At 59.3% G+C, this 22,195-nt stretch overlaps 1 protein-coding gene across 6 annotated transcripts in view; it reads right to left on the bottom strand.

Moving 5' to 3' along the window:
* The window catches only part of ABLIM3 (actin binding LIM protein family member 3), a 45,170-nt gene that overhangs the window by 10,967 nt on the left and 12,008 nt on the right, over window positions 1-22,195 (bottom strand). For 5 of the 6 annotated variants that reach the window (XM_057382962.1, XM_057382957.1, XM_057382960.1 and 2 more), the window contains exons 2-6: window positions 7,495-7,635; window positions 5,379-5,562; window positions 5,131-5,243; window positions 3,253-3,379; window positions 3,078-3,171 (exon numbers count right to left, since the gene is read on the bottom strand). In XM_057382962.1, coding sequence (XP_057238945.1) covers window positions 3,078-3,171; window positions 3,253-3,379; window positions 5,131-5,243; window positions 5,379-5,562; window positions 7,495-7,635 — 659 coding nt within the window. The remainder of the gene's footprint in view (window positions 1-3,077; window positions 3,172-3,252; window positions 3,380-5,130; window positions 5,244-5,378; window positions 5,563-7,494; window positions 7,636-22,195) is intronic. The other variant, XM_057382956.1, reaches the window with a different exon arrangement.

Below are 22,195 nucleotides of genomic sequence, written 5' to 3'. Positions count from 1 at the left end.
GCAGGACAATGTCACCTGCCCCTGTCCCTGGGTATCACAGGACAATGTCACCTCCCCCTGTCCAGAGTGACCCTGACAGCCCTGGCTGCTGCAGAGAGTGACAAGCTCAGCAAACTGTCTGGGGTGGCCTTGGACACCTCCACGTCCCTTGGAGAGAACCAGACACCACTTCAGCGCTGTTTTCAGCCTGCTGGGCTCCGAATCTGAGCAGGAACCTTCTGCTCTCCTCGAAATGCTCGACACCAAGCAGAGCCAGGGGGCCCCAAACCCTCAAGGACAGTGTCCCTACAAAGCTGAGGGATTCCTCCCTACAATCCCTACCCTGGGAATGGCCAAGACCCTCCACAGCCATGATTTCCACCAGCTCCTTCTCTACAGGTTTGAAGAGAATCAGCAAATTTGGCCCCAAATGCCACAGCAGAGAAGCAGTAAAGGGAGAAGAAGGACCCCAAAAACCACCCTGTTCTCTCCCTAAAGGAACTTTTCTCCTTCTCTGCTCCAATTTCAGTGCGAGGGCCAGGCTCTTCCCCAGCTGAGAGGAAGCTGAGCTGCTCCTTTGGCTCTTTGGACAGGACTAAGAGCTGAAATTGGGAGCTTGCTCCCCCTCAAAGTGTCTGTTAGCATTTCAGTTATGGGCTGGGAGCTGGGAGCCAGCTCAGGGCGGAGGAATCTGGGTTGTTACAGCTCAACCCTAAAGAACTTTTTACTCCCAGAATAGTCCAGGAGAAGAGGGAGGAAAATTGAAGGTGGCAGAGGGAAGACGAGGCTTTTGCTTAAAAGGAAGAGGGTTATGATAGAGGGGGCTGCAAATAGGAGGATCAGCAGGGAAATTTGCTGTGAGGTTAACTGAGAACCTGCTGGGGGGTTGTCCATAAGAATTAACCTGGAATTCAGTATCCTTGGGCTGTAGATGGCAGCCAGTCCCTCCAGTTTATGCCAAAAATGAGTGGAAGGTTTTAGGACAGGCAGGGGAATGAATTTGGAGAGTTTGGACCCCTCTTCCTTTCCCTGCAGTGCAGGAGGGGACAGCCCTGTGCCACCCAAACCATTCCGTGTGGAGGGGACCGGCTGCTCCCCCAGGAATGTGTCCCAGCCCATTCCCAACTTCCATTTCATCACACACTTTCTCCAAAAGCCATCTCACCCCCTGGAGCAGCAGTTCTCCAAACCATGTGCTTCTCCCTTTTATTCTGGTTATTATTGCAGCTCGTACCAGGCTGGTGGAGGCTCTGAGGGAAGGGACCAGCTCGTTATCACTCGGGTCCCTTAAAGGCTCATTAATCATCCGAGCCTGGCTGGGCAGCTCGGAGCAGTTGGGAACGCCTGAAGGCTGCTGGGACAGCACGAGGAGGCTCCTTAATGCCTAAAATTATTTAAAGGAGCCCTTTCCATTTCACATTCTGCCAGAGAGGACAATCAAAGCCTCTGGATTCACAGATGGGTCAATACTGGGAACAGGCACATCCTAGGGAGGGTGGGGAGCTCGGGCTTCCATCCCTGGCAGTGTCCAAGGCCAGGCTGGACGGGATTTGGGGCAGCCTGGGACAGTGGAAGGTGGGCAGGGGGGTGGAATGAGACGATCTTTGAGGTCACTTCCAGCCCAGCCCATTCCATGGTTTTTTTACAGGAATCCCAGGTCCCCTCTGGCTCCTGTCCCCACCACCCTGCTCACACCCGCGGCTGCCTGGGGATGCTCCACCCTGGCACGGGGCTGTTGGGGGCTGGCACTGCCCAGGGGAGGAGCAGCAGAGGGGATTCCATGGCTTTGTCCTGCCCCGTTCAGATTTGCTGATCCATGAGCTCACAGGGGCAGCTGTTGCAGCGCTGAGATGATGTTCCCGGCAGTGCTGGCGCTGCTGCCAGAGCCTGGAGTCAGCAGAAAAAAAAACCTTCCCAGGCACACAGAGCCCCCCAGACTGGGCAAAGATGCTGGGAGGCTCCTGGCAGCCGGCTCCAGCTTTAGCAGAGGTTCCTTGGACAGGCTGGTGCTCCCAGGCCAGCCCAGCYGGCAGGAACAGGGAGGGTGATCCCTTCTTGGGAGCTGTGAGTGAMACAGGCTGGGGACATCCTGGGACAGCTCTGAGCAGCCTGGAGACCCCCACAGCCACAGGCACTGCCAGCCCAGCCCACAGCCCCCTGAGGATGGTCCCTCTGAGGTTGGGATGCAGTTCCTGCAGCCACAGACGGCTCAGCCGTGTGGAGGGGGAGGTCTCAGGAGTGACTGAGCACAATTCCAGCATTGCTGCCTCTCTGCAACATTACAGGGTCTAAAAATCCCACCGGRCTTCCTTCTCTGTGCCTCCTGAGCCTTTAAATTATCCTCACACTGGATTTGCTGCCCTTTTAAAAATTTTGTTGCAAACGCTGGGGTAGAAAACATCAGAGACCRCATCACATCCAGGAGCCACAGGCAGGCAGTGACCACCTGACGGRGAGGAGCAGCTCTGTCCTTCCCCAAAACCATGCCTCACTCCCCTCACCAGCTGAGCAGCCCCACCACTGCCCAAAACACGTCCCCCAGCCCCTGTATCCCCGGTAGGATCTCTGGGGAATCCCTTCACCCCGCTGTGGCTCTGCCAGGACAGCTCCTGCTCCCCAGCAAAGCCTCCCCTTGCTCCAGAGAGGTGAAGGGGACCCCCTGCTCCAGTCCTGCCCTGCCCAGGGGTGTCTCACGGTACCACCACCCATGGGAAGGGTATCGCAGCCCTCACCCGGCTCGGAGCGGGCAGCAGCGCTGGCTGTGTTCCCACGGCAACAGCCAGGCTGCCGGCTCGGGGATGCGCTCCGAGGCGCTGGGGACACCCCGAGCCGGGCACGGCGACAGCTGCTTAGGGCCGGTGTCCCCACAGCCCCAGACATGTCCCAGCACCCCCAGGCCACCGCCACTCCGGCTGTTTCCCGAGCTCCGGTATCCACGGCGCTGCTTCCCCCTCTCCCACCCTCCAGACCAGGCAGCCAGGCTGTGACACGGAACGGCTGCAGGAAGAGCCACGGTCCCCAGAGATGGAGGGTGGCCCCGTGTGGCACCTCCCCGGGCCGTGTCRCTGTCACAGAGCCCGGGACGGACGCGGGCTCACCTCCAGGACACGGCCGCTGATGTAGCGGTCACAGGTCTCGCACTTGATGCCGAACTGGGCGTGGTAGTCGGACTCACAGTACGGGATGCCATCCCTGGGGAGAGGGACGGCAGGGTGAGCGGCAGGTCMCAGCCCCGGCCCCGGGGAATGTCGCAGGAGGGAGGGTGGCACTCACTTGCTGATGTACTCGCCGGTGAGGATGATCCCGCACGTTTGGCACTTGAAGCAGCTGACGTGCCACTGCTTCTCCAGAGCCAGCAGCGACTGGCCCTGCTTGATCTCCTCCTTGCAGCCGGCGCAGTCTGGGGGACAGGAGGGCGTGTGGGACACGGCAGGGACACCCCCGGCTGCTGGGCCACCCCACAGCACCCCGGCTGTCCCACACCCAGAGGAAAGCCCTGCCCCGGGGCCCTTTCCAGGGCTGATGCTGTTATAAACACCACCCTGCTCCAAGGCAGCCTCGTGGGGATCGTCTCATGATGGAAATTTGTCACCTCTGCTTGTTCCCAGCACAGGAAGCACGAGGAGAGCTGGRGCTGGCACTGCTGGGGCTGGCACCCAGCCACAGCTCAGAGCTGTCCCTCGGGGTGACGAGGGTGAGCCAGGCCGGTGGATGGGCTGTGAGGGGGCCACKCTGGCCTGGCAGGTCCCCAAGGGTGGGAAGTGTCCGGCAGTGAGTGCTCAGAGGAAGGGCAGTGCTGTCCGGCAGCCGCGTCCGGCTGCACTCACTATTTACCAGACTCCCTTCCTTCCCCGCTTCCCCCGGCTCCAGCCAGGCGTGGAGCAGGAAGCACATGGGCCTCGGACCCCTGGCCTTGACTCCTCCGTGTCCTCTCCTCCCYCTGGGCACCAGCTCTGCCTGCAGAGGGGTTTTCCTTAACCCACTCCCTGCCACGGCCCCACAGAGCAGCAGGAGCGGACAGACCCATCCCAAATCCCTGCCTGCCGGGCTGAGGGGGGAAGAAGATTCCTGACCCCTGGGAAAAAGCAGGATCTGTTCCTTCACGCAGGTTTGGGTTTTTTTTTGCGGGGCTGGGGCTGCAGGGAGAGGCTCCATCCTCCTCCCAGGGATGCCTTCCCCACGGAATGCCCAGCAGCCCGCCCAGCTCCCCTGTCACCCCGCTGGTGGCACTGCCAGGGCCAGGGGGTGGCGAGGGACGCGTGCAGGAGGGGCAGGCTCTGTCTGCCTGCAGCTGCCATGAATAAGGCATGGTGTCCTCAGGTGACCCTGCTGCAGGGCCGGGAGGAGCTCCAGGAAGGGGATGGAAGGGAGAGGAAGGCAGGAGAGAGGCAGAGCCTGGCTCTGGGCAGCTCCAGGAGCCCGATGGGGCATTCCTGKCCCTTGGCTCATTCCAACCCTGCCACGTGCCCTCCATCGAGGCCATGGTGAGGGCTGGGGGGAGGGAGGCAGCTTTGGGGGGCTCCCAGGGGACCCCCAGCACCATCTCTGCCAGCAGCAATGCCACCATGGTGACGGGTGATGAGGACATGGGTGACAGCACGGTCCCAGTGCTGGCCTGGCTGCAGGACTCTGCTCCAGGCACTGATCTCAGGGCTGCTGAGCATGGCAGGAAGGGAAGCTCCTCCCAACCTGCGGTCAAGCAAGGCCAAATCCCCCCAAAAGAGCTCGTGCACTGCTCCAGCTGAGTTTTAGGGGTTCACCAGAGGTTCACCAGGACAAAAGGATAAGAACAAAAGCCTTTCAGGGCCTGCAGACACAGTGAGGGATGACAGTGCTGGGACAGTCCTGTGAGCAGAGRCACCAAAACAACTGACTCTGAGCAAAGCCAGCTCCAGAACCTCCCCATGAGCTCAGACAGYGCCTGCCAGGGTGGTGGCACCTGCCCAGGTCACACAAACAGGCCCAGGGGAGTTTCCGAAACCAGCAGTGTCCTGCAATCCTGGGTGGAGCCGCAGAACTGCCCTGTCCCTGTTCCCAAAGCCCTGTGACACCCTGGAGGGCTGCACAGGGACCCCAAAGCTGGCCTGTCACCCTCTCCGTGGGCACAGATGCCCTCTCCTTGTACCCATCACAGGACAGCAGTCAACTTACGGCTGGGCCCGTGGATCTTGATGGGCTTGGTGCTGAGCAGCGACTGGGAGCAGTTTTGGCAGACGCAGTCCTTGCCGCTGAACGTGACTTTATCTCCGATGGGGAACGGCTTCCTGCGGCCAGGGAGGGACAGGTGGGCAGGGTGAGCTGCTCATCTGCCCCCGGGCACTGCTGGGACTGCCCGGGAGCTCCTCCTTCACTGAGGGATTTCGGGGAGTCACAAACCTTTGGGGACAACTCGCACTCACCTGCAGGTGCTGCACACAAAGCACTTGGGGTGGTAGGTCCTGCCCAGCGCAGAGATGACCTCGCCGGTGATGAAGTCGCCGCAGCTGTCGCAGCGGGTCCCGTAGAGCTGCTGGTAGTCGTGGGTGCAGATGTACTCCTGGTTCTTGAAGAAGAAACCCGACTGCGCCAGGTCGCAGCCGCACACTGGGGACAAGGACAGGCGGCCGTCACGGCAGCGCCGGGAGCCCCGAGCCGCCTCCCCAGCTCCCTGCSGGTGTCTCCGAGGTTTTCCCGTGCCAGCCGGGCTCCGGGGCTCCCCCAGCACCACAAGATGTCAGTGTCGGGCTGCGGCGGGGGCGGGATGGGGCTGCTCCCGCAGGAATCCCGGTGCCGCTCCCGCAGCACGGCTCGGCACGGCACGGTCCGGCCATCCCCTCCCGCACCCGCCGCACCAGGCACGGCTCAGCCCCTCCGCTGGGCACTCCCATGGTGGCAGAAAGCTGAGGAGCTGGGAATGCCCCAGAGCCGGCTGGGGTCTCGTCCCTGCCCCTGGGCACGGCTGGCCGTGTGACGAGCCACCGCCACTCCCCGGACACGGAGCCCCGGCGGGAGCAGCCCCGGGAGCAGCGGGATCGGAGCTCTCATTGTTTGTGTTCCCATCGGTGCCCAGCCCGGCCTCGCCTCTCTCCCCGCCGTGGGAAGGGTGGCTGGTGCTCAGCCCATCACAGCAATGCGAGCAGACGTGGCCAGCACTGGCCCCTGCATCATTGCCCTCCACGGCTTCTCCGAGACCTGGAGAGCAGCAGAGCCTGGGYGTGGAGCGGCACAGGGCGCTCCTGGGGGCTTTGCACCATGCCCAACTCCTGCCCTGCAAGGTGACAGGGTGACAGGGGACCACAGAGTGACTGAGCACCCGCTGGCACAGCCAYAGCCCRCCTRGGTCTGTGCTTCATCCTTCAGCCCSCTSTGTCCTGTCCCTGCACCTGTGGGCAGCCCCACGGTGCCACCCTGCCCAGGTGCCACCCTGCCCMGGGTGACAGGGACAGCTGGACCCGAGGGCACAGAGATGCCCTTGTCATCCCTTGGCCGAGCTGCTTCCCAGCCAGGGGAATTTGGGTCTCCCAAACATCCTGTCAGCAAGGAGGGACAGGCCAGCAGCTCTGGGGCAGCCTCAGGAAGCACAAACCCGATAAAATGGGGCTGCTCTGTGCCCGTTTGCTGTGGGACCCACTGCTCATCCCATGGCTTCACTCCCGTGCCAGCTCCTCAGGGACAGGCAGGGGGGCTGGAGCCAGCCAGAGGTGGCAGGAGGTGAGAGCTTCGAGCGAAGGTGAGACAGGAGGATTTCCTCTCATTATTTATTCCCTTTCACTTGGAAATCGGGCAGCGAGCGCTGCCAGGCTATCCCCGCTGGCTGCCGGGCCCTTTGAAGCCGCGGCTGTCTGAGGCTTTGTCTGGATGCTCAGCTCTGCTGGATCCTCCACGGCCCAGCTGGGAGAGGGCAGCGTGGGCAGCAGGGGCTCTGCAGGGGCAGCTCAGCCCTCAGGGCATCCCAGGACAGATCCCCCTTCCCAAAAATCCAGGGCTACAGCAGGGTGGGGACAGCCCGGGGAAGTGTCACCTCTGGCCATTCGCTGTTCCTTCCCTGGAGAGGATCAGCAAAGCGTGGCCAAGGGGTGGGGATTATGTCCTGCTCAGCACGAGGTGCTGGGAGCTTGGAAAGCTTCAAAAAGCCCTGGGGTGGGAGATTTTACAGCCTGCAGAAGCTGGGTGAGAGCAGCTGCTCCAATAAAGGTGCTGAGGAGCCCTTCAGCAGCAGCAGCAGCTCTGCACCGTGAGCTTTACAGCCCTGCAGATCTCTGGTGCTCCAGGAAGATCCAAACAACCTCTCTGCTCCATTCCTGCCAGCCCTGGGGGCCACCGAGTCCCATCCTGTGACATCCCATGGCATCCTGGTGGCATCCCCCAGCCTCTGGTGCTGGCATCACACCTGCCCTGTGCCAGCCCTGTGCCATGCCACTTTCCCCTGACACCTCAGTGTGCCAGGTACATCTGTCCCCAGCCTTTTGCTTTGCCCCCAGGGCTGTGGGGGCCACCTGGCCAGCAGCGTTTTGGGCAGCCCCACGTTTTGGGTACCTTGGCAGGTGAAGCAGCGGATGTGGAAGTGGTTGCTCTGCACTCGCACGACCTCGCCCTTGCAGGTGTCCCCGCAGCGGTAGCATTGGATGACAGAGGAGCTGCTCCCGGAGCTGTAGGGGTTCTGCTGGTAGGGAACTGCTGGCAGAAAGGAGGGAGGGCAGGAGGAGAGAGGGGAAGGGTCTGTTAGGGTTTGGAGCACAGCCGGGTGTCTGCACTGAGCTCAGTCTGGTGGTTGTGGCACGGTCATGGGACATCAGGCCAGCACCAAGGGCAAGGAACAGCCACCAATGCCTGGGATGGGAACCCAGCCCTGTCTGGATTTGGGATTTCCCTACCCCACAAAAGAGCCCCTCCCCATGCCTGGCTGAGCGGTTTGCAATCCCCAGCTCTATGCAGTGCCCGTAGCTGGGAACTGCTCCCTGTCCCTCACAGCATCACCCCAAAGCCACGCAGAGCTCCCTGCGTGCTCTCCTGTCCCCACAGCAGGTGCAGGAGGACCCTGCAGGGTCCAGTCCCACTGCTCTGCTGACCCGCCCTGAGACAGCCCCGCCAGCCCTGCCTTGGCAGCGGCGCAGGAAGGAACTGCTGAGTTTTTGGAGCTCCAACTTGTTTGCTCAGGAACTGGAAGAAGAAGTCATTTGTCAAGGAGCTTTCAAACATCACAGCAATCGAGTGCTTGGCCCTGGTGGGACCGTCACCTCCTCGGCARGGAGCAGCATCCCAATCCCACGGCTCCTTCCGGAGCGGCCCCGTGGCGCGTGGAGGGTCTGGAAGGAGCTGGGGCTGCAGGGGAGTCCAAAAGATGGATTTTTCCCGCTGCAGGCAGTCCTGGGGTTCACCTGAACTCCTCAGCCCTTCGGGGAGCAGCACAGATGAATCCCAGCAGCCTCACACCCCACTCCATGGTGAGACCCCTGCTCCGTACGGATCYTTCCTTCCCAAACCCACGGAGAACACCCGGAGCAGCTCCTGCTTCAGGAGCTTCAGCCAGGCTGACACCACTCAACCACTGCAGGCAGGGGCCAAGCAGCACAGGATTTATTTGCTGTGAGATTTCCGAGAGGGAGTCACACTTTGGGCAGCTCGAGCAGCAAAAAGCAGGATTTCAATGGGCCAGAGCTTTTCTGACCCAGGGCTGAACTGCATTCCCAGGAACAAGAGAAGCAGCTGATTGAAAGGCAGCCTGTGAAGTCCCTCCAGAGCAGGGAAGAAGGGGCACAGGACACAGGAGATCACTCATCAGAGGCTCCTCGCTCACCAAGGGGCAGATCAAGTGACAGGGAACAGAAACAGCCCATTATTGGCTTCAAAAGCCAAGCAAGAGAAGTCAAAATGACATTGAGACTGTGTCACAGTMAAATCCCATTCCCCGTGCCAAGTGCCCGGAGACAGAGCCCCGCTTCCCTCCGGGAAATGGGCTGACCCTCCCTGGGCACGGCTGTGGCCCTGGAGCTGCTGGGAATGGGCTGCCAGGAAAGCTCCGAGTGCCCTCCTGCAAAGCTCAGGCTCCAGCCTTGACTTCCAAGAACTTCCAAGAGCTGCTGGAACTTCCCTTCCCTGCAAGCCAGGAGCTCTCAGAGGTACCTGAGAGACTAAAGGATGCCAAGTGCCAGCAGAGGAGTGACAAAACGGGAGCCAGGCTTGGCAGAGACACTAATTAGTCTCAACCTAAATCACTCTGAGGTCCYAAACACACCAAGGGAACAAGGAATCCCCACCCAAGAGGCACAAGCCATGGGAACGGGAGTCCAGCACCTCCTGTGATGGCTGTTGGTGTAAGGGGTGCCCAGGAGCTCTCCCAAGTCTGGAATAAACGGGGGATCCCCTCTGTAGGGGTGTCCAGCAGAGCAAGAGTTACAGAGCTGAAAYTGCCTCCCACGCACCCACTGCTCACACCCTGGCCCAGAATGAAGGCCAAGCCAAGCCCTGGGTCACAGCCATGGAAATCCACACTGCTGGGGGAGGAAAACAGGACAGAGGTAGAGGGGAAAGCCAGGGATTCATTCGCAGTAAAGAAAGGGAGAAGACAAAAATAATAATCTGTGTCAGAAAATGCAGGCAGCACTTAGTGCCGGCTGCTGGTCTCCAGGGAAAAACTTCCCGGTGTCCATAGCAACACATCGCCAAGCCCTTGCTCGGTCTGACGGGAGGAAGGCAGAGGGAGAGGAGCTGAGCATGGAGGAGATGCCTTTATCTGTGCCCCACCACGGGCAGGGATGGATGTTATCAGCCCATGAGGCTGTGCCCGTGGGCACGGGGCACCATCACCCTCCTCCTTTACCCAGCGCTGCACCCAAAGCTCCCTGATTYGCGCTTAACCCCCAGGCCGGGCTGGAATTCCGTGCGGGAACATTGCTGCATTGTGTGCCTGAGTTCCAGGCAGCAGCTGCCCGCCTCGTGGCCCCGTGCAGGAAGTATTACACATCGCACAGCCCCGAGCACAGGGCCAGCAAAGCGGGGCAAAGCTCATTACACCCAAATAATCYACTAATAATGTAAGTAGCATTAGTGGCCTCGCAGGCTGGGAGGCAGCGGGCAGCGAGAGGGGGTTGGGAGCTGCCCAAGGAATGCCTTAATCTGCCCCCAGCGCGCTCCTGATTTGTTTGGAGCTGGTTTGGCTGACAATTCGTGCGTTTGTGCTCCACTCTCAGCGCTAAATTTGCCCGGGGTCGGGCTCCTGCGGGGCTGTGCCCGTGTCCCGGCTGGTTCTCCATGGGCACAGCCGGGCTGGGAACGGCCACGGGGCTGCGTGGGCATKGACAGATTTCCCCTGATCCGGATTAAGGTGGCACCTCCGGTCAGGGATTGGTGCCCTGCGCGGCCCCAGGGTCAGGCAGCGGTGGCCGTGCACAGGGAGGGTGTGACCCGGGCAGGGGGACAAACCCCAAACAGCCCCACARAGGGGCTCTGCCAGCCAGGAGAGCACAAGATCTGTGCCCACGGGCTGCTCCAACTGCAATTCCCCCGTGCACCCCCGGGCAAKCCCCCTCCTTCGTTTCGGGAGGGTCAATGACCTTGTTTGTCTTCCTGTGCTCTTCCTGCACGGTGTCCAGCGCTCCAGCAGGATGGGGAAATGCTGACCCTCGGGAACACTGCGAGCCCGTCAGGAGTGCAGGGATGACGGGGTAATTTCCATCTGCTTTGGGAGTTTGTTGCTCACCAGCACCACCACAAGTAACTGCACAGCCCCAAGGGGTCTCCAAACAAACTCCACCAGCTGGATTCCCCCCAGGCCACCCCACACACCCCAGCAGCAGCAAACCAGGAGCACCCTGAGACATTTCTGGAGATCCATTTTTCCTTCCTTACTGGGCCCAGAGCAGATGCTGCTTTTTTTCCCCACTCCTCTCCCTCACCCAGTTCGAGGAAGGGAGAAGCTGCTCCTGGTGGTGTTTGGATCCGGGTGGGATTTGGATCTGGGTAGGATTTAGGTCCAGTTGGGGTTTGGATCCGGGTGGGGCTTGGAATCGGATGGGGTTAGGATCCATTTGGGGTTTGGGTCCAGGTGGGGTTTGGGTCCAGTTGGGGTTTGGGTCCAGGTGGGGTTTGGATCCAGGTGGGGTTTTCAGGTCCATGGAGGGTTTTTGGATCATTATCCACAGGCACCTGGGAGCTCCCACCCAACTCACCCCATTCACATGTTTGTAACACAGCATCTCCACAGGAGGATGGGCACGSCTGGCTTAATTAACTGCCAGTAATTAATATTTGCACAGTGCTGGGAGAGCCACAGGTGAAGGGCACTGTGGAAAAGCAAAGCACTCACCCTGAAATGAATAAGGAGAGGCGGTGCCACTGTGGGGTGCTCGGGTTGGTGGGTGCCAGGGGTGGTGCAGGGACCCAGAGTGGGCACCTGCAGCAAGGGGTGAACAAGGGGGTGCCAGAAGGGGATCCAGCTCCTGGAATTTGTAGGAATATGGGGTTATCAGTATAGGATCCAGCTTCTGGAATTTGTCGGGTTATGTGGGTACCAGAAGAGGATCCAGCTCCTGGAATTTGTAGGGAGATGTGGGTGCCAGAAGAGGATCCAGCTCCTGGAATTTGTCGGGATATGGGGTTGTCAGCATGCGATCCAGCCCCCAGAATTTGTAGGGATATGTGGGTGCCCGCATGGGGTGGATCCAGCCCCTGGAATTTGTAGGGATATGGGCTTGTCAGTATAGGATCCAGCCCCCGGAATTTGCAGGGATGTGTGGGTGCCCGCAGGGGATGGATCCAGCCCCCGGAGTGCTGGATGTCATTTGGATGCTCGGGGAGCCGGGCAGATGATGCCGGCAGGAATATTCACACCTCCCCGRGGCTGAATTCCTTCCAGCAGCTTCCCACTGCTCCCTGCTAGCGAGGAATTCCCCACCCCATCCCCTGCGCGGGCCCTGGGGCTGGAAATCCTCCTGTCACCCTGCGGGCGGTGGCACCGGCGTGGYRYSGGCGGGGTGTGGGATGCATGGGGTGAGGAGAGCTGGGCATTCCCGTGGCATTCCCATGGAATTCCCATGGCATTCCCGTGGGCATTCCCGTGGCATTCCATGGCATTCCCGTGGCCATTCCCGTGGCATTCCCATGGGCATCCCCGTGGGCATTCCCGTGGCATTCCCGTGGCATTCCCGTGGGCATTCCCATGGCATTCCCATGGCATTTCCCGTGGGCATTCCCGTGGCATTCCCATGGACATTCCCATGGGTATTCCCGTGGCATTCCCGTGGCATTCCCGTGGCATTCCCGTGGGCATTCCCATGGCATTCCCATGGCATTTCCCGTGGGCATTCCCGTGGCATTCCCATGGACATTCCCATGGGTATTCCCGTGGCATTCCCGTGGCATTCCCGTGGGCATTCCCATGGCATTCCCATGGCATTTCCCGTGGGCATTCCCGTGGCATTCCCATGGACATTCCCATGGGTATTCCCGTGGCATTCCCGTGGCATTCCCGAGGACATTCCCGTGGGCATTCCCGAGGACATTCCCATGGGCATTCCCGAGGACATTCCCGTGGGCATTCCCTTGGCCATTCCCGTGGCATTCCCGAGGACATTCCCGTGGCATTCCCGAGGACATTCCCGTGGGCATTCCCGTGGGCATTCCCTTGGCCATTCCCTTGGCCATTCCCGGCGGGCACAGCCTGGGAAGGGCCGGTCCCACGGCGCTGGGGCGAGGATGGGGTCGGCAGCAGGGCTGGGGAGGCTCAGGAAGAGGAAGCCCAGCCCTGGCAGTGACTGGCCAGGAAGGAATTTTGCTGGAAGCGCTGGAGGCAGAGGGAGAGGCCGGGGTGAAGCAGCGGGGATGGGACACAGGGGCAGAGAGCGACCTGCAGGAACCCCATGGGGTTATGGGGCCAGCGAGGTGCCCGCACCCCAAATCCTCCCGGTGCTCCTGTAGGGTTCCAGGGGGATCTGGCTGCTCCGGAGGGGACCGAATGAGGGCGAGGGGGAGGATTTCCCCTCCAGCCGTGTCCCAGGGGCGGCCGGGGAGGAAGGGTGGGAACTCCAGGGCCRCGGGATATGGGTTTCTCATCAGCAGCGGGGCCAAAGGCTCCTGCCTGCTGTCCTRCAGCGGCCAGAGCTTGGCTGCAGCYCTAAAAACTCCTTGGGAAGGAAGGRAAGGATGGGAYTGGAGCCAGATGGTGCTGGTGYCTCGGGCAGGCACGGGAGAGCCTCAGCCCGTGTTTTGTGGGGTTGTTTCGAGCCCGGCGTGTGGGAATGTGCCCGCTCCAGACACAGACACAGAATGAACCAGGCTGCAGAGGACCTTTGGCATCGTCCCTGCTGAGGAGGTGACACTGGGGCTGCCAGCAGCACAGAGCTGGGACAGGGCCCAGGGGAAGGATCAGCCAGATCCCCCTGAAATAAAGGAGGGGACCAGCAGGTGAATTCCTGGGGGTGAATCTGAGCCTTGCACGGCCATCTCAGTGCTCAGCTCACTGCTTTGCTGGAGCTCCCGCAGATAAAAACCATTTCCATCAAGGAGAAAACGCTGGATTTACCTTGGCACAAAAGATTTTCCCTCCTGATCCTTCCCCTCCGTAAAACCCAGAAGCATCAYGCGGTTCTTTATTTAATATTTACATTTTTGATCTGGGGCGGGGCGAGTGCTCCTGATGGGCTGATGAGGACAGGAACCAGGGATCTGCTGAGGGATGGTCTGAGCCTGGAGCAGCTCGGGTGCCTCTCCCATTGCTGGGATGGGCACTGGGACAGCAAACTGGGGGCACTGGGGATCACCCAGCTCCTCCAGAGCGGGCACTGGGCAGTCCCCAAACCATCAGTGTGCATTCCAGGTGGGATTGTGAACCCCCTCAATTCCATGCCAGCCTCTCCTGGCTCCCAGGCAAAGCCATCTGTGGCTTATGGCTCAAACCCCGCCCTGTCACCGCTCCTAATCCCGCCCTAGGCTTCCCTAATTAGATCAGGAATAATTAATGCTCCCACCTGCCTCATGCTGGCCCTTTGCACCGCTGTCACTCCCTCGGTGCCACACAGGGCACGAACGAGCCATGGGTGCCCTGAGGATGGCACCAGGGAGCTGGAGTGGCAGATGCCACCAGGACAGAGGACAGCCCTGGCATCACATGAGGGAGGGGACACCTTTTAGCTGGGAGGACTGCAGGGAGCGTGGCTGGGTGGCACATGTGCCCAAATGGGTGCCAAAGCACCCCGAGAGCACGGCAGGACACGGTGCCAGGGTGGGAGCTGGGTCACACGCTGCAAAAACAGAGAGGAGAGAGGTCCAAAACACCCAGAGGAGGAGGGTAAAGAGCAAGGAGGAAGGAGATGAGGAGTAAAATCAAGAGGATGAAAGGAAAAACAAAAATAAAGATGGAGCAGCGAACAGCCAGGGCCCTGCCTGCACAGCAGAATTTGTTTCTGGCTGCGTTTGTGGAAATTATTCTCCAAATGAGCGTGGAGGAAGCCGTGATTGTCTTCCCAGGCTGACCTGGCTGCAGGCAGCTGCCYGTGCCTCCCTGCAGGATGTTTACTTCCCACACAGGCAGGGCTGGAATGGGCCAGGGAAACCCAAAAACCAGGAGGTTTTACCTCCTGCCCCATTCCAGCAGCAGCCTGGGGTGTCCTGAGCAGGGGTCTGGGATCAGCCTGGATTCATGGAAGCTCTGGCTGCTGCTGCTGCCGTGATTTTCCCTGATTCCCAACAAAAAGAGGAAAAAGTTGTTTTTCTTGTTCTCAGAGCTGCGGGGAAATTTGATGACCTGAGTGCAGAGAAGAGAAATGCACCACGGTGCTGGTGAGCTTCCCCACCTGACAGTGACACCCTGGGCCAGGGAACACTCTGTGTCACAGGAATTCCACTGTGTCCCAGGTATTCCAGTGTATCCCAAGAATTCCAGTGTGTCCCGAGAATTCCAGTGTATCCCAACAATTCCACTGTATCCCAATTCCAATGTGTCCCAAGAATTCCACTGTGTCCCAACAATTCCACCATATCCAAAGAATTACACTGTGTCCCAAGAATTTCACTGTGTCCCAAGAATTCCAATGTATCCCAAGAATTCCAATGTGTCCTAAGAATTCCCAAGGATTCCAGTATGTCCAAAGAATTCCAGTGTATCCCAATTCCAATGTGTCCCAAAAATTCCAGTGTATATCAACAATTCCAGTGTATACCAACAATTCTACTATGTCACAGGAATTCCAATATATCCCAACAATTCCACTGTGTCCCAACAATTCCACTGTGTCTCAACAATTCCACCGTGTCCCAACAATTCCAATATATCCCAGCAATTCCATCATGTCCCCATAATTCCCCCCTTGGCAGCAGGAATTCCTGTGCATTTCACCCTCCCTTCAGTGATGCTCCCAGGCCGTTCCTGCAGGGAAGGAGATCCTTTCTCTCTGCCCAGGCAAAGGAGGAGGGTGAGTGTCCCCTGCAGCATTCCCACTGCCTCCCTGGGCACTTCCAAGGCCTGACCCCTTTTTCCACGGAGGAATTCCTCCCCTGGGCTCACCTTGAGGCYGTTCCCTCTCGTGGGAGAGCTGACACCTTCCCTTGTGTGAAAGGRCCCTGCCAGGGCGGCTGCTGGGGGCTGGAGGAGGGTGAGGGGCAGGATGCACCCCTGGGTGGGGGGATTTGGGGAGCACAGCGCTCAGGAAGGGGCTGGAGCAGGGGAGAAGGTGCTGGGGTGTAACCCTGGATGATCAGTGAGTGCAGAACACCCCCGCAGCAGTGAGGGGCTCCCTGGGGTCCCCGTGCCCCCCACCCTGCTGCTCCCTCCCCTCTGCAGCGGGATCCTTTTCCTGGATAACACTSGTGCAGCTCGTCATGGCAACCAGATCTGCCAGAGCTGCAGCTGCAGCCGGGGCTCACACCTTGGAGTCTCTGCAGACACCTCAGAGCCCCTCCCAGCAGAGCTCGGGGCTCCACAGACCCCAAACTGGGAGGGACTGGGACCCCTAAAGAGGGGAGGCTGCTGCCTGTCTGCCCTTAACCGGGATGGAACCGGGATTTGGGGAAAATCYTCCTGGCTGCTGCCCAGCTCTGCTCCCGACACCGTGTTGGCTCTGGGAGCTGCCCTTCATGAGGAATGTCCACAAAATCCCGGAATTATTTCAGTTGGGAAATCCCTCCCAGCCCATCGAGTCCAGCCTGTGCCCCATCGCCACCGTGTCCCCAGCCCAGAGCACTCAGTGCCACCTCCAGGTGCCACCTCCAGGGATGGGCACTCCAAACCTTCCTGGGCAGCCCCTGCCAATCCTGAGCACCCTTTCCATGGGGAAATTCCTGCTGCTGTCCCCCCTGCCCCTCCCCAGCCCAGCCTGAGGCCGTTCCCTCTCCTCCTGTCCCTGTTCCCTGGAGCAGAGCCCGACCCCACCGGCTGTCCCCTCCTGTCAGGGAGTTGTGCAGAGCCACAAGGTCCCCCCTGATCCCCCTTTGCTCCASGCTGAGCCCCCACATCCCTCTGGGGACACCCAGATCCTCATCCTCACACAGAACATCACACCCAGAGCGCTTTYCCCTGTATTCCCAGCAGGTCTGGCATTTCCAGAGTGTGGAGCTGCAGATGTGGAGCCTGACAGGGAATCTCAGGCTCCAGGAGCAGCCATAAATCTCCAAAAGACACCRCTCACATTTCCCAGGAACTGCTTCATTCCCCTCCCTATTATCCCCGAGAATATTTTAGCAGCTCTTGGTGTCCTGGGGCCAAGAGAGGATGAGAAAGGGTAGATTATATTTTAATTAATAATTGCTGAAACGCACAGCTGCCCAGGACAGGAGCTGTGGTGAGCCTGGAGCGGGGAGTTGTGCCCAACAGGAGGGGACAGCCCAGACGTGCCCAACAGGAGGGGACAGTCCAGATGTGCCCAACAGGAAKGGACAGCCCARYTRTGCCCAGGGCYCACAGGGYTGGTGGCMKGTCCTGAGCTGGGGTGGGACCCAGRAMAGCTCTGAGCAGCCCCTCTGCCCCTTTCCCAGGYAGGAGCAGGGATGCTCAGCACCTCTGCAACCTGAGACCCCTCTTTGGAGAACCCCACACTGCAGCCAGAGCCCAGCCAAGTCCTTAGGAGCAGCTTCCCTGTGTCTTGCTGCTGTATCCAAACCCACAGCCCCAAATCTCCAGAGCTGCAGAGCAAGAGCACCTCTGTCAGGCCTCTGCACAGCCCCTGCTGCTCTGTGGCCATCCCATTGCCGGGCTGATGGGGTTTGGAGCACCCATGGCCAGGTTGATGGGGTTTGGAGCACCCTGGTCCAGTGGCAGAGGTGGAATGAGTTAATTTTTATGTCCTTTCCGACCCAAACCAGTCTAGGATTCTGTGACATTCCCCACTCCATCCCTCCCACCCTTGGAGCGTGGGGCCAAACCGGAGCTGTCACAGCCAGCAGGAGCTTTGGGCCACCCCAGSCTGTGTCCTGCTGCCCTGGCAGGGTGGTCTGGAGGGACACAGCCCCCCCTGGCAGCCTGGCAGCGGCCAAAGCCCCTCTCCTGCCCTGGGTTTGATTGCTGAGGCGTGACGAGCCGGGAGCCCCAGCCAGGCAGAGCAGGAGGGGCAGCCTTGGCTCAGGCAGCTCCAGCCCCAGCCCCAGCCCTCTGGATGCTATTTTCAGCTCCAGCTGGGCTGGACAGGGTTTGGGGGGTCCATGCAAGGGGCTGCACTTGGGTCCTCGAGTTGAGGGATGTGCGCAGCAAAGAATCTGAACTCGACGTCCCAGCCAAAAGACCAAAAGCCTGAGCTCATCATTTTGCTGAGGCCAGATTTCCTGCTGAAGAGAGGCTGTGTTTAGTGCTGGGAAGCCAGTGCTGGCTGTGTGGGAGGGCAGGGAGCCCGGGGGGACTGTCCTCACTGTCCCCTGGCTGCCAAAGCCCACCCCCAGCCAGGGCTGCAGCAGCCCGGGCGAGTGGAGCACCAGGGACCCGTCCCAGCTGGAAAAATCCCTAAAACCCCCAAAAGAAAGCAGCAAAGGGGCTTTCCAAGGAAGGRAAAGGGCGAAGGAGCTGTCAGACAGTGGCATCTCCCGCTGGGCACTGGAGGGGGCTGCGGGGACAGTGCCAGGGTGGCACTCCCAGGACGGGAGGTGACACAATGGAAACATTCAGGCTCCTTCCCCGCACCGACAGCCGGAGACAGGCAGGACAGAAAGGAGCTTATTCCTGCCTGCTGCAGGAGGGATTTGCTGTTTGCTGCTGTGTTTTGTGTTCGCGGCTTCCCGTATGGAAATGCTTTTTCCCTTTAACCYCCGCCCACCAGCCCGCTGGATTTCGGTGCCGCTTCCCAAACATATGGCGCATCCATCAAAAACATAAAGGCTGCTATATTTAAAATATTACAAAAGAAAAGCCAGGAGCTGACATTTTYTAAACTAGGGCAGCGCCTGAGAGGGAGAAGTGTGGGGATTTAGGATTTTCTCTGCCAGATCAGAGAAGCGGCCCCGTGGGATGAGGCAGAGCCAGGCTGGCACCTCGCCACCTTGCAGCAGACTGTTGCTTCCATAGTCTGGGAGCGCTTTTGGGAGAGGATCCGCCTGCTCTGTCCCCGCCTGCACCCTGGAGGAGTCTCGCTGCTGCTTGGTCCAGCCCATCCCTTACTGCTGGCCGCGTTTGGTGTCCGGCTCTGCACCTGGTGCTCCCAAACCGAGCTCATTCTGAGCTCATTCCTTCCCGCAGGTTTCTCCTGTGGATTCCCTGAAATCCTCCCTCTCATCGTTCTGTGAGTGCAGCATCGCTGAGCGCTGCCAGGGACTCAAACTCTCCCAGTTTGTGAAACCAGAGGCTCCTCCGTGTCCTCYCTCCCGTCGCGCTGAACACTCCCTTGTTTTATTTTAAACCCTATTCCTGTCGGCATTGTAACTCCAACCTGGGAGGCTGCGTCATAGCCAGGGAATGAGGGGTGTTGGATTTGCTATTTTTAACTCTTTCTCCTCCGGGGAGCCAGCTGAAATCAAATCCCCGTCCAGAGGCGCTGCGTGGATATTAATGCAGCGAAACGGGCATTTGGGCTGGGGGTGACAGCTGGCAAAGCGGGCCCTGGCGTCACAGAGGGGACAATGTCCCCAGAAATAGGCTGCAGGGTGGGATATTTGTTACAGAGCCCTCTCAGTGCCACCAGCACGTGCTCAGAGGGACGGGAGGATCGGCAGCAGCAGCCCCGCAGCCATTCCCATTCCAGGGGATGAATTACAGCCCAGGCTGGGGGCAAAACTCCAGCAGGAGCTTCCCTGGCGGGCTCCAAATTCCTGCCACTGCTCTTATCACCCGGGAAGGTGCTTTCTAAAACAACTGGCACCTYTTTCASACCCAGGGCTGCAGCCACATCCCCYYGGAGCCCTGCTGAACCMAACTCCCTGCAAATTATGGGGTTGGAAGAGATTAAATCCACTCATGGAGTGCCCTAACATAGAGCATCCCCCCAAAAAATTGTGCAGAGCCCCTTCCAGGGCAGGGCTGAGCAGAGCAGAGGGCCCTGCACAGAGGGTRTTGACTGCTTTTCTTAATCTGTTGTGATCCCCGCTGTAATTCTGTTAAAGGCAGCAAATGGAGACTTTAAGTGGCCCTAAAAAGATTGTCCCCACCCCGCGGGGAGGTGGTGTGAGACACCTGGCATTGCATAAGGGGGGCAGAGAGGGGAATGCAGCCATGGGGGGAGCAGAGGGGCACAGCCCCGTGCCAGGGACAGTCCCATGGCACCAGGGATGGCATTCAGAGAATTGCTGGGGGTGGAAAAGCCCTCCAAGGGCATCAAGTCCAAGCTGTGCCCCATCCCCACCCTGCCCCAAGCCCTTCCTTGGGCACCTGCAGGGATGGGCACTGCRCCTGTGGTGTCTCAGGCATCACAAACGCTCAGGACAGGCTCTCTGAGCCACAGAATCCTCGGGATAATGCTGGAAAACATCACAATCATAGCCCGTTCCCTCTTTCCAGAACCATCCTTGACTCTGGGGTAAAATCCCACGGGACAGAGCTTTCCCATGAGCTCAGAGGATCCCCCGGGCTGGGCTCTGAGAGCTCCACAGAGCTGCTCTCACCCATAGCCATTCAGGTTCAGCTCTGCAGTTGGTCAGGGATGAAGCTCTGCCCATTAAAAGGCAGTGGGTTTTGCTCTCCCTGCCATCTGCGTGTTTGTGCATTTCCCCCACCACCACAATCAGCAGCCTGGGCTCCAGCCAGGCTCAGGAGGAGCTCTCAGACATCTTCCCAGCAATCTGAACAGCTTCCTAATTTCTTTTATGGCTTCCCCAGCGCAGTCCCCATCACTGGGATCGTCACGGGCTCAGCTGACACTCCTGACCCCCACAGAGGCAGCAGGGATGCTGGGCTGCATTCCAAAAACATCCAAAAATGTCCAAAAACATCCAACCCCACCCTCACCTGTGGTTTTGGGGTCCAGCAGCTCAGGTGAGGCCCAAATCCCACACCCTGGAAGGCAGCAGGAGGTTTTTCATGCCCTCAGCATGGAACACRTCACCAGAGCTGTGCCCCAGCCCCCAGCTCTGCCCTCCCTGAGGGACATTAATGTGTAATAACTACAAAAACAAGATGATAAAATAAATCAGCCCAGCCCCAACAGCAAACAGAGCCCAGTTAATGCCCGAAATCTCCTTCCATGTCTGAAGGAAGCTGGGAGCACCTTGTCCTGCTGTCACCTYCCCCTGCAGGATGTCCCCACCCTCTGACCCCTCCACCAGCACTGAGGCTGCAAAAGTCACTTCAGCGACCCAAGGGTGGGCAGGACTCCACCAAGAACATCCCAGCTGAAAAAAAAAACCCGTAAAACTCCCAAATCCAATCTCAGTTTCCACCCCAGGAAAGCGCTGGTGAAAGCCCCCATGGATTTTGGCAGTTCCATCTCCCCTCCCTGGAGGAGGCACCGTCTCCTCCTGCTGCTCTCACACCAACCCCAGCACCCGGACAGGGCTGGGAAGAGCGGGCACAGCCACGCTGGAGCAGCAGCAGGACCCTGGGATGTGTTGGATTCTCCACAGGAGAGGARTGATGCTGCTCCTGGGGCTGCTCTGCCTTGCCAAACTCATTTGGGTTTCAGGCTGTCTGAAAAACAGATGGGAGCTCGCACATCCCCAGACATCTGCCCCAGGCAAGCAGCAGGACTCACATCTACAAGCAAATTTGGCAACTTGATGCGAGTTAAATGTGCATTTAATTGAGATTTATAGGGGAACTTGCAATAGCAATTGATTATCAAAATCAGATTATTTATGGGGGTTTAGCAGCTATACAGGAGATTAATGCTGGTTGCAGAATAAATCCTCAGTAAATGTATGTTTCCCCAGTAATCAGCTAATAACACGTCATCCTAATTATCTCCTGAAAGGGGCCCAGCAATCGTGGCACGYGCTGCAAGGAGATATTGTCATCTGYAAATCRCCACCAGAAGGCCACAGGCAGCTCTGCCTCCACACCCAGAGGGACTCCCTGTGCTGCAGCAGCTCCTCTGTTTTCCTCAAGAAAGGGTTTGTTCATTGAAAAATATTTATTGAACGTTTTAGTGGAATGTTCCTGGCAGCAATAAAGCTGTGCCATGCAGCCAGCCCCGCACCCCAGCCCCATCCTGAGCTGCTCAGGGCCACCCCACRCTGTCCCCTCCTCTCCCCAGACACCAGGATGTGTCACAGGGATGTCCCCAGGGAATTCCATCCCTGGCAGGAGGTGGCAGATGTCCCCTGGGAGGGGCAGGAGGGTGCTCTGGCATTCACCATGGCCAGGGCAGGCGCAGGACCACTCCTGTGGGATGCAGAGATGCTCTGGCAGTCACCATGGCAACCCCAGTACACAGCCAGGAGAACAAAGCTGCCAGGAGAGAGGCAGGGAAAGAGAAAAGGAAGGTGGGGTGGAAGGGAAAAAAGGAGGAAAGGCAAACAGTCATGGAGCAAAGCTGGGGCAGGAGGGAGCGATGGGGAGGGAAAACAGCTGAGGTGGAAGATGGAGCTGCCTCGAGGCTGCTCACCTTGGGGTGACCTTCAGCAAAAAACCTGCTGAGTGCACCACTGTGGCATTTTCTGTCTCCTTCCGCTGTCCCTGCAGAGGATCCCTCCAGGACATGGACTGTCCTGCTGCCAGCATGAATGTCCCACTGTGCTGAGGAGGTGACATCTGCCAGAGCCCCAGCAGGAGCCTCTCCACCCCCGGGGGCAGCTCTGAGACCTCATAGACCCTTAGGGGATGGAGGGAGGGATGGATGGATGGATGGATGGATGGATGGATGGATGGATGGATGGATGGATGGATGGATGGATG

This window comes from Malurus melanocephalus, unplaced genomic scaffold, assembly GCF_030028575.1.
Source record: "Malurus melanocephalus ecotype Western Australia unplaced genomic scaffold, MMel_1.1 scaffold_594, whole genome shotgun sequence".
NCBI classification, from domain to species: domain Eukaryota; kingdom Metazoa; phylum Chordata; class Aves; order Passeriformes; family Maluridae; genus Malurus; species Malurus melanocephalus.
Note: the sequence above shows the minus strand (reverse complement) of the source record. Positions and strands in the feature narration are given on the sequence as shown.